This window comes from Cebidichthys violaceus, unplaced genomic scaffold, assembly GCF_023349555.1.
Source record: "Cebidichthys violaceus isolate CVI_PGR_0920_01 unplaced genomic scaffold, fCebVio1.0.p SCAF_9, whole genome shotgun sequence".
NCBI classification, from domain to species: Eukaryota; Metazoa; Chordata; class Actinopteri; order Perciformes; family Stichaeidae; genus Cebidichthys; species Cebidichthys violaceus.
Genome location: NW_027176975.1, coordinates 3,483,854 through 3,497,749, shown reverse-complemented (window position 1 = coordinate 3,497,749; position 13,896 = coordinate 3,483,854). Strand labels below are relative to the sequence as shown.

The window sequence follows — 13,896 nt, the reverse complement described above, 5'->3', positions numbered from 1 at the left end:
GCAAAGCCGGTCAGATGACCATGATACAAAGCAAGTGGGGGCGAGCACACAATTCAACACAATAAGCCAAAATATGAAGCTCCTCCCCAAAAACGTTCACGAAAATCACCAAAAGGATCACTGGATGGATGGAGAGACAGAGAGACAGATGGAAAGAGGGATGAAGGTATGGATAGATGGATGGAAAGAGGGATGAAGGGATGGATGGATAAAAGGAAAGATGGAAAGATGGATAGATCTTTGGATGATGGAGGGATGGATAGTTGGATAGATGGAAAGAGGGATGAAGGGATGGATAGATGGAAAGAGGGATGAAGAGATGAAGAGATGGATAGATGGAAAGAGGGATGGACAGATGGAGAGATGGAAAGAGGGATGAAGGGATGAAGAGATGGATAGATGGATAAATGGATAGATGGAACAATGGAAAGATGGAACAATGGAAAGATGGAAAGATCTTTAGATGATGGATGATGGATAAATGATGTAAATGTGCAAATACAGTGATGTCAGGATCCAACGTAGGCTCACTTATTGTTTACTTCAGAAACACTAAGAGCAATTGATCTAACTAGCATAAACCAATAATTACCTGCTGTCGCTTGTATGTGTGAGAGAGAATTGTAATTAGTTCTGATTAACAACGTTGCAGAGGTCAGTCGTGTTTTCTGTTTCTCGTCTGATTTATCGTCCCGTGACGGCAGAGCAGAAAGGTGTTTTGCGTTCGATAAGCGTAACGCTTTTTGGCAGCTGATTTGTGAGGAAGCTGATGGGCTGTCTTTATCGAGCCGTGGGCTTCTCCTCCTACGCTCAGAGTCCAACGAGCACCGTTCACACCCACTGCTCTGCTGCAATAAACGCAGCTGTGAGAACACACACACACACACACACACACACACACACACACACACACACACACACACACACACACACTGCATACCCATAGGGATATATATACATACAACACTTGCTGGTGTTCTGTGGTACGCGAGTTGCACACCTGCACCTGTCTGTTGTGCTGTGCATCCTGCTTAGTTTACACATGCATTGTGTCCTGAATGGACACCTTTTAGGCGTGTAGGTGTGTGTTTGTGTGTGTGCTGTACCTCTGCTTTGAGCCTCTCGATTTCTGTGCCCTGATCTTCCAGCTGGGTGCGCAGCTGATTGGCGGCCACCTTCTCAGTCTCCACTATCTGCACAAGGTGGATGTATTTCTGCATCAGCACCTCCCGCTCAATGATGATGTCAGAGTAACTGAAAAACGAAAGAGAAGTCGTATATGTTACATGAAGCACGCATCGTACACAAAATAATTTGTATTTCTTGCTTCTGTCCTCCATTGTGTGTTATGACAGAAAAGTAGTGAATAACAAAAACATTTAATAAGCAAGTTTACTGAAGTATGTTGTCACATGTTTCAGTGCAACCCATCTGTGTTTGACAAAGTTTGAATCAAAACCTGATGCCAGTTTTGGGATTGTCTGGTTACGTTGCCAGCACTGTAAATTCAAATCTGATCACAAACACACAGTCCTGATAAGTCAGATTCAAAATTGTATAATAATAACCAAACTAAGAATGTTTCTCTGAACTTAATTTGTTTGTGTTTAATTAGTTTAACAAGCTTTAAAGCACTGGTGTCTTTTGCTGTCTACTGAGCATATTCTAGGCTTAGCATGCATCTTGGGCAACTCGTTCTCACACCAATGTCAAATAATGCAAACCTTCAAACTACCGACCCCTCGAGCATCAGTGTTGAAGGTGTCAGTGTCGGCGTGTCAACATACGCCTGTTACGTGGATAGTTCAAAATAAACTTCCATCTTCACAGGAAGTTAGGATTAAGGCAACAGACGTTAACTTCACTGCCTGACAACTCACATCACTAGACTGTGTATGTAGGGAGTGGACGTCGTCATCGTGACGTCACTCGTTGGTTTGGCAATTTGGCAATTTCGCCGACGCCATCTTGAATTACGGCTGTCGCCATGTTGTTGTTTTCGCAACCAATGAACGGAAGTGACCATATTTGGAATGAGGAGTGACGTAGAAACGCCACTCTGGTAGCGGCAGCGACCTGTCAATCACAGTAAGCCCGCCCTAAATCATACCCTGCTTTATGGTCTGTTTGACTCTAAATGGACCATAATGTACTAAATGAACATCATGCTGTATTGAAGAAGACGTGAAACTAGAGATTGAGACCATAAACTCATGTTTACAATGTTTACTGAGGGAATAAATCAAGAGAGAAGTAGAGTCATTTTAGACTAGACTTCTATACAACCAGAGGAGTCGCCCCCTGATGGACACTAGAGAGAATGCAAGTGTTAAGACACTTCCGCATTGGCTTCAATCCGTTGCAGCCTGGTCACTACCGAGTGACTAACGACTCACGAGATGAGCAATTGAAATACTAGTCACATGACCAGGAACTCACATCAGATATTATTTCCCCCCATAGATCTTTAACCATGTGTACTATTGTTCCAACATATTTATGACAACGGCAACACAAATCCTTAGCTGTTAGTTTGAGCGCTCGCCATTCTGCTTGCAGTACAAGAGCATCAACCACTGTTGTTGTTGTTTAGGTGCATTGGCATCTCCAATGGGGTTATGGAAAATTGATGCAGCAACGTTTTTAAGGCTGACAAGTTGTAGTAGGCTTTGAATATCAGTGATTGGTTTGGGGCCAGCATTGAGAGGGGGGCAGCTGGAGATATTTCCAGAAATCTGTATATGCCAGATTGTGATGTCGTTTCAGATATTCAGTGATATATTTAGTTTACTCAAATAAGCGGTGAAAATAGCACATTGAGGAACTCCAGGAACACTACCAACAAGTCCTTCATGAAGGAGGCAGAGTTTGAACACTCAGATGTATCCATATCCCTGGCAGAGGTGGCTGAGGTGGTCAAAAAAAATTCTAAGCAGCAAGGTGCAAGAGGTGGATGAGATTAACCCTGACATGCTGAAGGCTCTGGACATTGTTTGGCTGTCTTGGCTGACACGCCTATTCACTATTGTGTGGAGATTAGGGATAGTGCCTGTGGAGTGGCAGGTCTTCCACTGCCTCACCGGTGAAGTTTATCCTTGGGTGCTGGAGAGGAGTCTCAAACTGATTGTCGAAGCTCAGATCTAAGAGGAGCGATGCGGAGATTCCGTCCTGACCGTGGAACAGTGGACCAGCTCTTTACCCTTGCAGGGCTGTTTGAGGGGTCATGGGAGGTTGCCCATTCAGTCTACGTGCGTTTTGCGGACTTGGAGAAGGACTCCGACAGTGTTCGATGGGGAGGTCTGTTGGGGAAAGTGAGAGCTGTGTCCGTAGACTTGATACAAAGTCAAACACGGTTCCAGTGGGTGTCGGCCAGGGTTGTCCCTTGTCACTGATTCTGTTTGTGGTTTTCATGGACAGGATCTCAAAGTGCAGCTGGGGGGAGCAGAGCGGCCCATTTGGGGACCTCAGAATTGCATCCTTCTCTTTGCAGATGATGTGGTTCTATTGACTCCATTATAACAAGACCTCCAGCACGAGTCAGTACCTCCAAGTCTGAAGATACTGAGAATTTTAAATGTCCATGGGTATTGTTCAAACAGCGACGGTAATAATAATAATCATTATATTTTCCTTCTCCTCATCTTTCAAGCCAGTATGGCAGTGTGACAGACATACCTAAGGAAGGATAATTGGGGTGACAAAAGTTCTCAATATCATCACCCATATTCAACTCGACAGTACGCCTCTGTGTTGAATAGACAAAGATCAATCACTCACGCCGCATGCTTCCCATATCATGTCTAGGTTAGCATGAAGGTATTAGCGTTGCATCCTGAATGCCTCGCATACATCTGGACTGTTGAACAGCTGGTCGCGTCAGGCGGCCACCCATTTCTCGTTTGTGGTTCTCCCCTTTAAACACAAGCTTCAAAAGAGTTGGATACTGCAGATGGTACTGCACACCTTTCTAGTAAAGGGCTCCTTTAACTTAGTTGCACACAGCCTATCTTCTTGCAAGAGCGGCACTCAGGTCGAGGTATAGTCTCAGGTCACGTCCCTGCTTATTCAGCTGTTGTTGTCTGGCCCGTCTCAATCCCAGCTCCCCGTCACGGTATCAGTGAAGTACTAGACAAACGACCTTGCCGAGAGTGGGGTGCGCTCCTCTGTCTAGCTGATGTGAAGATGTTTGGACTCATATTTTTAAGCGTTTTGGTTCTGCAAGGTTTTAATTGTAGTTTCTCAGCTGCAACAAACCGTTCAAAATGTTCACCTGCTAGCGCTTCTGTCAATGTTAAGCAGCCCATAAATGGAGTTTCCTGTAGCACAATGAGGACTGGACAAGTTTAACTTTTAATTCAATAAAATTGATTAAGTGTTGTCATACCTTATTTCATATTAGCCTGTGTGATTGGCCAGTTCTAAAAATAACAGGATCATGGAAAAAATGTTTCATGATCCTAACCCGAGGCCCGTTGTCACTGTTGTTCTGAGCAGCCGCAGCTTTACTTGCTAGCTTGCTAACTATGCTAGGTTTTCAACAAAGCTTACGCAGCAGTTCTGTCTAAATTAAAGGGGGATAATCCCAAGGATTTTACAAGTAGGTTACAATTTTTTTTTGTTTCAATGTGAAACATAATAAGGGACATCCTCTTCCTGAGGTCTGTACCCTACATCGCCAATTTTTGAATCTTTGCAAGTTTGACACCACATGGAAATGAACTGAAACAAGTTGCAAAAAGTGAAGTAATATTTGGAACACAATCATCTTTGCAGTTTGTAACTTATATTTAATAGGCTCTAAAATGAAAAACCATCCGTATGGCCAAAATATTGCTCTCTAATCTTACTGTTCTGTCACATCACATCAAACTGTGGTCATGCAGTCTAATGCCATATTCCCCACTGTACAGCACAGAGAGGGGAAAGCACACAAATATCCGTTCTGCAATACTAGGTGTGTACCTTGCCTGCTGGATGGCCTCCACCCATTCATCGCACTCACTCTCCTCATCCGTCCGCAGCTCCAGAGGCTTCTGTCCATCGTGACCAAACACGATGAGGAAGTAGTGCTGAAGAGAGAGAGCGAGAGAGAGAGAGAGGGAGAGAGAGAGAGATGAAGAGAAAAGAGTGGTTTACATGTGTGACCCCAACACCCTAACACATCTAAAACACCACCCCTCAGTTATGCCGACACTCTCATTTTACAGCACAAGATGCTTCGGTTGCCCCTTTGAGATGCTAATCCGACATATGGCACACACATATGGAAACGTGGCTTTCAACTACAATTGCTTTTCACACTCATTCCTTGCCCAGATTCATCCCGTATAAAGTTCCACAGACCTTACATGAAACAGGCAGAGCACACAAGCACAGAGTGAGACAAAGACATGCCAATACATGCAAGCGCCACACACCGACAGTACAGCGCGCGCACACACACACACACACACACACACACACACACACACACACACACCAGGCATTATGTGATGCGATAGAGGCTTTTATTCAAACGGTCATGTCCTGGGGCACTGGGTTACCAGAAGAGCTGCTATTCTTAGTCAGAGAAGACTGAGCTCTGCATGGACTTTCTCTCTCCTCCTCCTCTCTTCTCATCATCCAACCACCTCTCTCTTCCTCCATTCCCTCTCTCTCTCTCTCTCTCTCTCTTTGCACTTCACCTATCATCCCACTCCGCCTCCTCCGCCCCGCTCGACCAGCATCCTCACTTCTCTTGTTGTCGGAAAAAAAAAAACCCCACACCCACTCCTCCTCCATCCCCACATCCCTTCATACTCTCTTTGTGTCTCTCTCAGTAAGGGTTCGGTGAACCAAACCGAGACCAGAGGAGAGACGTTTACCCTGCAGGAGGATGGACGAGCTTCAGCCCCTGCAGTGGAGATGAGGCTGGGGAGAGAGTCACCGAGTCACTGATAGGAACGCACACACGCACACGCACACGCACACACACACACACACACGCACACACACACACACACACACACACACACACACACACACACACACACACACACACACACTCAGAGACCTTCCTCCATCTCCATCCTCAAATCCCTGCCATGACTGTCGTTTCGATTCACTGGCTGGCTGGATTTTATTACATCAACAATAATCTGTGCTCTAACGGTCTTTGACAGAGAGAAAGAGCAGGGACAAGAGAGGGAGCAGTTACATAATATTTCATAAATTGTGTCACCGCCTAACAAGATAACATTTCCATGGCAACGCAATATCTGATGCGTCCACCGTGTATTGTGCTTCCATTTTCTGCTTTTTAAGCACTGGCTCTCTTCTCTTTAGTGCTTTTATTGATCCGTCCTGCAATTTTTAGACGCGAGAAGGAAGCGGCGTTAAGGAGCGAAAGTGAAACAATCTCGCATATTCTGAGATCAAGGGTTTACAATATATCTGCCCTATTAAAGTGAATACACAGTCATCTTCCCACCATGCAATGCAGGCCATGATTCACTGATGTCAGTATTATCACATATATATATGAGAATGATAATGAAAGCGACTGTAGTGCTATTTTATTCTTAATACAAATAACAATAGAACAAGTAGTCGTTATGGAGGCAGACTGACCTCAGCAGTGTACTATTTCATTAATATTACTGAAGCAAATATCAAAGTGGTTGAATCTCTCATAATGCATCGCATGTTTTGTACGTCCGATCTTTTATATACGTGAAGTATATTGTCATTATGTCCTGTGCAGCGCTGTTATTGCTATGGAGCTTGTTTTGTTTGTATCTCTCGGGAACACCAGGATGCAAACGGGGCGTCGCAATGTGCACACAAAAGGCAGTGAAGAAGAAGAAGAAGAAGACGGCAAGCTAGTCAACATGGATTTAAACAATGCACAGTTTTAAATATTTAAAGAGTTCAAATACAAGTCCTTCCTCATAAAACATTTGCACTGGTTAGTTAGACTCCGCGGATGAACACTGGGTTTTGGTGAGAGACGTTGAATGTGTGGAACTAAAAAAAAAAAAATCCTGTTTTCTCATTATACATCAGCTTAACTCTAAAGTTCTCAGTGTGCATGTTTAAATGAGTCAAATTAGCTTCATATTTGTATCCCACTTGTGTAGTATATCCTGCTGTATACTCCTACTATTTGGTGCAGCGGTGACCCAATTGGCCCCAGGCCATCATTAAAGATTAATGTATTAACATCCTTTATAGCGGATTTTACATCACGCTGGACCTCATGGCATTGAAAACATTAACAATGCAGTGCAATGAAATACATTGCAACACCGTACTGTGTCATCGTTAGTGGAAGAGCTAACACAGCAAAAGCAGTAAGAGGTCCGTCTCTCTCTCTGAGCTTCCCAACTCCACACAGCACCGTTCAGGACTATACCGGCTTGCTCGCCCTTCAAATCAGCTCAACTGTACCCTCCATCCCTGCAGGGCCTTCACTGTACTGTGAGAGATTTCATTTAAACAAATAATGGCAAAGGAGAGGAAAAGCAAAAGAAACAGAGACTCTTTTATTCTCTTCACATCGCCCGACGACCAATTTATCACTCACCTTTTTTTTTTTTCTTTCTTTCTTTTTTCTCCTTGCCTGATCTGAGGAAAAGCTTTTACAGAAAAATGAGACTGAAACTGACAGCATGACACAAAAGGAGTGTGTTTACCACCACTGAGCAAGACGCGGGCACAATGGAGGAGACATGTCCCTATTCAGAAGCAATTTTGGGTCAGTCATTTCAAAACTGCATGTTGAGAGAACAGAGGTGAGGAGCATGATGAAATTAAAACCTGCCGCACGCACTCTGCTACTCACGGTGGCGCTTTGATGAAATACTTTTGTCTTTATTAAAGATTAAAAGAGTCAAAGATGAAACTGGACTTGCTGGTGATAGATTCATCAAGCTAACGATGGCTGAGGGATCCAGAAATACTAATGTGTTGTGAATAATTTAAAAGCTGTGATGACTGAATGTCGGGATCCGCTGATGATTAGCGGGACTGGAATAGCAACTAATGACGCAGCGCTGCTGTCTGTTTTGGTATCTGCACTGATGAGAGCCCGACTTGTGTTGTACAGTACTACAGATGGACCTCGTGGTTTTTTTGCTGTTGTTCACTTCAATGGGTAGAAAGAGGCACGGATGCTGAAAGTGTTAAAGGTTTTTATCCCCGATGGACTAAATACACACAGAGTACTGAAAGGCTGAATAACAACAAAGAGCAGTCTCTGCTGGAAGTTGGGCGGAGCTATGCTGGGATGCCAAGCAAAAGTGGGGTTGAGGTTCTTGAGAAACTCAGATTTTAGAAATCATCCAACCGAAAAAAAAAACCCAGCCCAGTGTTGCCAACTCGCTTCCAATGGAAAGTAGCAAGCAGCTCCAAAAGTTGCTAAATAAAGCGAGAAAGTCGCCAAGTCGGCAACACTGACAGACAGCACGTCCGTGTTTCGGGCTTCCCTCCAAAGCCACTCCCCCAAAATGATCATTTTTTCGGTCTGAATGAAACGATTGAACGGGCTTATTACAGCGCTGCGCCACAGATACGGAATTATTATTTTTTTTGGCAGAGCATTTCATATATTGGTTGCTGTCTAGATATAATGAGAATATCAACAACAAAAAAAAGAAGATTACCAAACCTGCCTTTAACTGATCAAGCAAAGCATGCACACGCTGTGTTCTAAATCTCATACTGACGTACTGCATATTACCGTATGCATGATACATACTCAATCTGTATGTACTGCATGCTGCCCACTAAACGATTGAGTACGATTTTAGCAGCAGACTAAAGTATGCTCAACGCCCCGCCAGCTGCTCCCACACATCTCAGAACACGATCACAGCAACTCATTTGGACACACTGACCACATGCTGGGAATCTAAACAGTTACTTTCTCACATGAAAACAAGTTCAAACTCAATAAAAAAAAAAAGACATATTAACAGCCCTTAACCTGGCTCCAAACCTCACACGACTGACGGCTTACATTACACTTAGAATATGTTAGAATGTGATTTCGAAGACAGCCAAGGTCTAACCACACAACATTCAGGACGTTTTACAGCCCCTGTATCAGGGGCTGTAAAACGTCCTCGAGTTCTTTAATTCATAGAGTTTGAATTTAATGTTTTCGATGTTTTGTTTTCGGTCGTGTGTTAATGGATTGGAAAAGCGAGCACTCCAAACCCTCATGATTATAACTTTGACAAAAATGCTACAGACCGGATTGTAGAGCTTTAGCAAGTTTCCAATATCTGCTATTACCATGTCTTACTTTAACGAATAGAAACAGAAGGGAGAAGACAAAAATCACACTTCGAAGCCACATTTCGAACTGCCAGCATGGTTATAGAAAAACAACAACAAAAAAAAAAAAAAGCATGAAAATAACTGTTCACAAATTCATTGAAATGTTTCAGACAAATAACCCAATGCACTTTACATGTGACATGAGTTTTTGTCCATATGTGCTGATTGCAAAGCAGGAAGGGGGGGGGGGGGGGGGGGGATTGTTTTAATACAATGGGCTCCACTGGATGCTGATGCGTCTCCACCTTTGCAATGCTGTGGTGAGGCGGAAACTTCACTCTGATCCAAAGACCCGCAGGGTGATAATTACCATTACAGAGAAATACAACAGAGAGGAGACCAGATTCATGTGTGATATAATCCATAAACTGGATTCCCTGTATGTGTGTGTGTGTGTGTGTGTGTGTGTGGGAGTATATACAGCATAGAAGAATAGAAGAAAACAGAACATGAGATACTACAATAGAACCACATGGAGCGATCGTGAGCGCTTGTTAATACAGAGCTAATCTCAAACCACCTGTTGTTGGCAGAAACAATGCCTCAAAAAATATCATTGTTGGCTTCGTATTCACGACAAATATCAATTATTTAGGTTTGGGGAAAAAAAATATATGCACAGAGTCTGAAAGTGTTCTACTGAAAAAGCCACAATATACAAGAGGAAAGCAGACTACTTTACATAAAATACGGAGGCACAAAAAGAGTAATTAAAAAGGTACATGGAATATTATTCAAAATAACTAAGATACATTGCAGACGGAATACTTTCGGCTCGGACGACAGATTGAAATTGATGGCATGTACAGAATGGTCCGTAAAAATATGTTACTGGCCGTTATAACAGTTACTGAAACAATAAAAGTAATCTGCGAGAGGAAGCTTTAGAGAGATAAATAGGATAGAAAGGAGGGTGGGTTCACTTCTCCACCCACCGGTCTACTGCATCAGACTCAATCTGCCTTTCTCCCATCCCTCCATCGCTCCCACGGGGGCAATAACGTCCAAGGACGAGAGCGAAGAAACAAACCCCTTATGTCATGAAAGCCTCGTGCATTTAAATCACATAAATGTGACCTTATTTAACGTAGGCTGCTGCTGGCACACCATCCTTTTTTTTAAATAAGCGGCCATCACATCTGCCATAGTAAACGATGTCGTAGAAAATACGCTTTATTTGCATTTCTGCCCGAGATTCAGATGAGATCGATAAAGTTACATTAGGCCGCCAGCCATCCATTAGCGTGGCGTCCATGAGCGATGATGGAAAGGCTCTGTCCAAAGGGAAGAAAACGTGCCCACCGGCACCTCTAGAGCTGAAGTCAGCTTAAAGCCAGGAGTAAAAACGATCACGTTTCGGTTCCATGAGGCCCTCCTGGAGTCTCGCGGTGATGACAGCGCCGCTCCCACACATACGGTAACTCCCTGTAAAGTGAAGACATTGCGGTCGGCCGTCGCTTCTTCAAAGTTTCTTGGAAGGTTTAAGGAATAGTTGTTGTTGTTTTTTTTTGGAAATACGGTTATTCGGAGTTAGATGAGAAGATCGACGGCACTCTAACGTTCATGTGTGTAAACATCAAGGTATGAACAGCAGCCGGTTAGCTGAGCTTAGCATTAAAAAGGTCGCCTGGCAACCTCACCACGACAACAAGACTCCGAGAAGTCACTGCAGCGCATAACCTCCGTTAGAGCACACATTTACATTCACATCTTCTGTTATGGTACAGTTTAAACGGAGCTGATACAAGGTGTTAATGAGCTTTAAAGGTCAAATCCATGTTCTTATCTAAATCTTGGCAAGAGAGCGAATAAGCATATTTCCCCAAATGGCAAACTATTCTTTCTTTTAAAATGCTTTACTTTCCTTGCCTTTGTTTTAGGACAGCCGGCACAAATATATTAAGTTAGTATATCAACTAACAAGACACAAATACATGAGATGTAGAAGTAAATGTGTCAGTTTTGACATGGCTCCTATTAGGATCCTTCCTTTAATTCCAGGAAACAAACAGCTTCGCATTAGAAAACAAGAGGAACTGTTTTATTTTTTGTGATTGTGAAGCGATACAAAGCGTGAATCTCACAGCGGCGGCACCGGTACTTTACATACCCACAGAACTCCACTAATGATGCACCAGCTAATGTGACAATCACTGGATCAACATCCCACATCCTGCTGCTTCTTCATTGCCCTCCATGCTGTTCACTTCCTCCCAAGAAGTTCTTATAACAAAGTATGGGGCCGTCTCCATCTATAACACACATCAAACTCACACACACACACACACACACACACACACACACACACACACACACACACACACACACACTGTGTGTGTACGTACTAGTAACTGCCTGCCTCAGAACACTCTGATCAGGGATTACCTGTCTATTTATCTGGAGATTAAACAGATTAGTCCCCTCCTCCTCCTCTGTTCACTTTCGCTGCCGTCCTCCTACTCTAGATAAATCATAATAATAAAAAAAATAATTTATACACCCGTGCAATATATAGCCATCATCAAGCTCCTTCTCCCATCTTACGCATGTGTTGCTTTACAGTCACTCCGTCGCCGGGAGGAATAATGCAACGGATGCTGGATTGGAGAGTTTGCTCTACGACTCCCACAGTGCAACAGCTGAGGGCTCTAAACGCGCCGTAAATCTGTTTTACTGTATTCTTGAGAATTGTCAGAGTGCCTAACCCGATCCCGTAAAATACAGCGCTCATAAACTCGGCACAGACAAAAACAACACACACATGAAACTACGTGGCAATCCTGTTACCTGACGCTAAAGTTTGTTTTATACTCTCTTCTTAGTGTGGGTGTGTGTGTGTGTGTGTGTGTGTGTGTGTGTGTGTGTGTGTGTGTGTTCCACTCCACATCACTCCACATCAGCACCTGTAGCTGGTGAAAGGAGGAGCATATAATAGATGGGAGCAGCTCCAGTAAGAACAATATCTTTAATGAGCTTTATATCACTCAGGGCGTCCGTATGAACAGCGCAGCACCTGTTCAGGAGGAGATGTGATGAAATACGTACTTATCTCAAACTAATTCTCAGCCTCTCCTCTGCCTGCCCTGAGGCAGCGTGGTTGACTGGCAAGTTTTTAAAAAACAATTATTTTTTTTTAGCCCTGCCAAATTCAGCAACACATTCATATTATGATGCCGTTTCGGCAGACATTTTGGACACGATTAAAGCCGCGTACAGTGGATTTTTCTAGAGCTTTTTTTGCCGAAAAGGAGCTGCTGAAAAACGGCCCTCAAGGTGGACGACAGCAAGACAGCCAAGAAACCAAACGATGAGCTAAAACACGCCGATTCTCTGGGGTTTTCACCACTGGCAAACCCTCTCACATTACACATAACTGTAGAGTGATGATTGATGATGTGACATTATTAGAGCAGCATTAAAAGGAGTGGTTTGTTATTATGGGGAATACACTTATTCGCTCTCTTTACTAACTAATTGGGTTAAGAGTGGAGCTATAGCTAGGAGGTGATTAGCGTAGCCTAGCGTAAAGACTGGAAGCAGGGGGGGGGGGGGGAGACAGCAAGGCTGGTTCTCTTTAAATAAAAAAGACTATAAGCTCAATAGTTTATACAGAGAGTACGGGCTGAGAAATACAAGCTTGTTGGGCCAGGAGGGTTTTCTTGGAAGTAAGATCCACCGCTCGTTGGTCCTCTGTGATTTGATTAGCGCAGCATTTCAAACACAAGAGACAGATTTTAAGACGAGAATCTCACAATTTTTGATCCGACACTGATGAGGTCCATGATGGCTCAAACCTTTGGCAGACGACTAAAGAGGGAAATGAAAAGCAGCCTGCGGAGGGAAGCCGAGCAGACTGTAATATGGGAAGAATTGGTTCCTTGATGCAGACAAACGCAAGGCTCTGAGAGGGGTGTTTAGAGCCAGAACATAATTACACACACACACACACACACACACACACACACGCACACACACACGCACACGCACGCATCAGGAAGTCAGCACTGACACTTCAACTCAAAGGTGTCACCCCACCTTTTCTTGCATGATGTCTAATGAGGAAGGAGACTGCTGAAAAGAAGACTATAAACACACTTTATGTAAGATAACGCAGTCGGATCACACAGGATTGAAATAACCTATGATGTCTCTCCCGAGCTTTAAGGTGATGAAAGGTTCCATCTCACTTCACTACAAGCCATGTGTGCTACCCTGAGGACGGAGGGAGGATCACAGATCTCTTAACAACCTTATCGGCTAATTTCTCCATCCCTTTTCCAAACACCCTTGATGCCGATACAGAGCCTTACATTCTGTAAACACGAAACACCGGAACAGAATGTCCTCATTTCCTAATTCATATTTTTACGCTGACACTCAAGCATCCATTAAGTCAAAGTAGCGTTTGCTCTGAGGTGCAACATTTCAGAAAACAACAAAAATGAAAATACTTTTTGATACTTTTTGATTCCTCTTCAATAAATGAGCGGAGCTAGTTTTGATTATTTCACACGTGTAATGCCGTCATACACGAATCATAAACATGGCAGGGAATACAACGTTTCGCTGCAGTAT

General features: G+C 43.6%; 1 protein-coding gene across 4 annotated transcripts in view; it reads right to left on the bottom strand.

Annotated features, from left to right (window-relative positions):
* Positions 1-13,896, bottom strand: part of LOC137866945 (ras-specific guanine nucleotide-releasing factor 2) — a 39,048-nt gene that overhangs the window by 21,360 nt on the left and 3,792 nt on the right. For all 4 annotated transcript variants that reach the window (XM_068703253.1, XM_068703252.1, XM_068703250.1 and 1 more), the window contains exons 2-3: positions 4,963-5,069; positions 1,107-1,254 (exon numbers count right to left, since the gene is read on the bottom strand). In XM_068703253.1, coding sequence (XP_068559354.1) covers positions 1,107-1,254; positions 4,963-5,069 — 255 coding nt within the window. The remainder of the gene's footprint in view (positions 1-1,106; positions 1,255-4,962; positions 5,070-13,896) is intronic.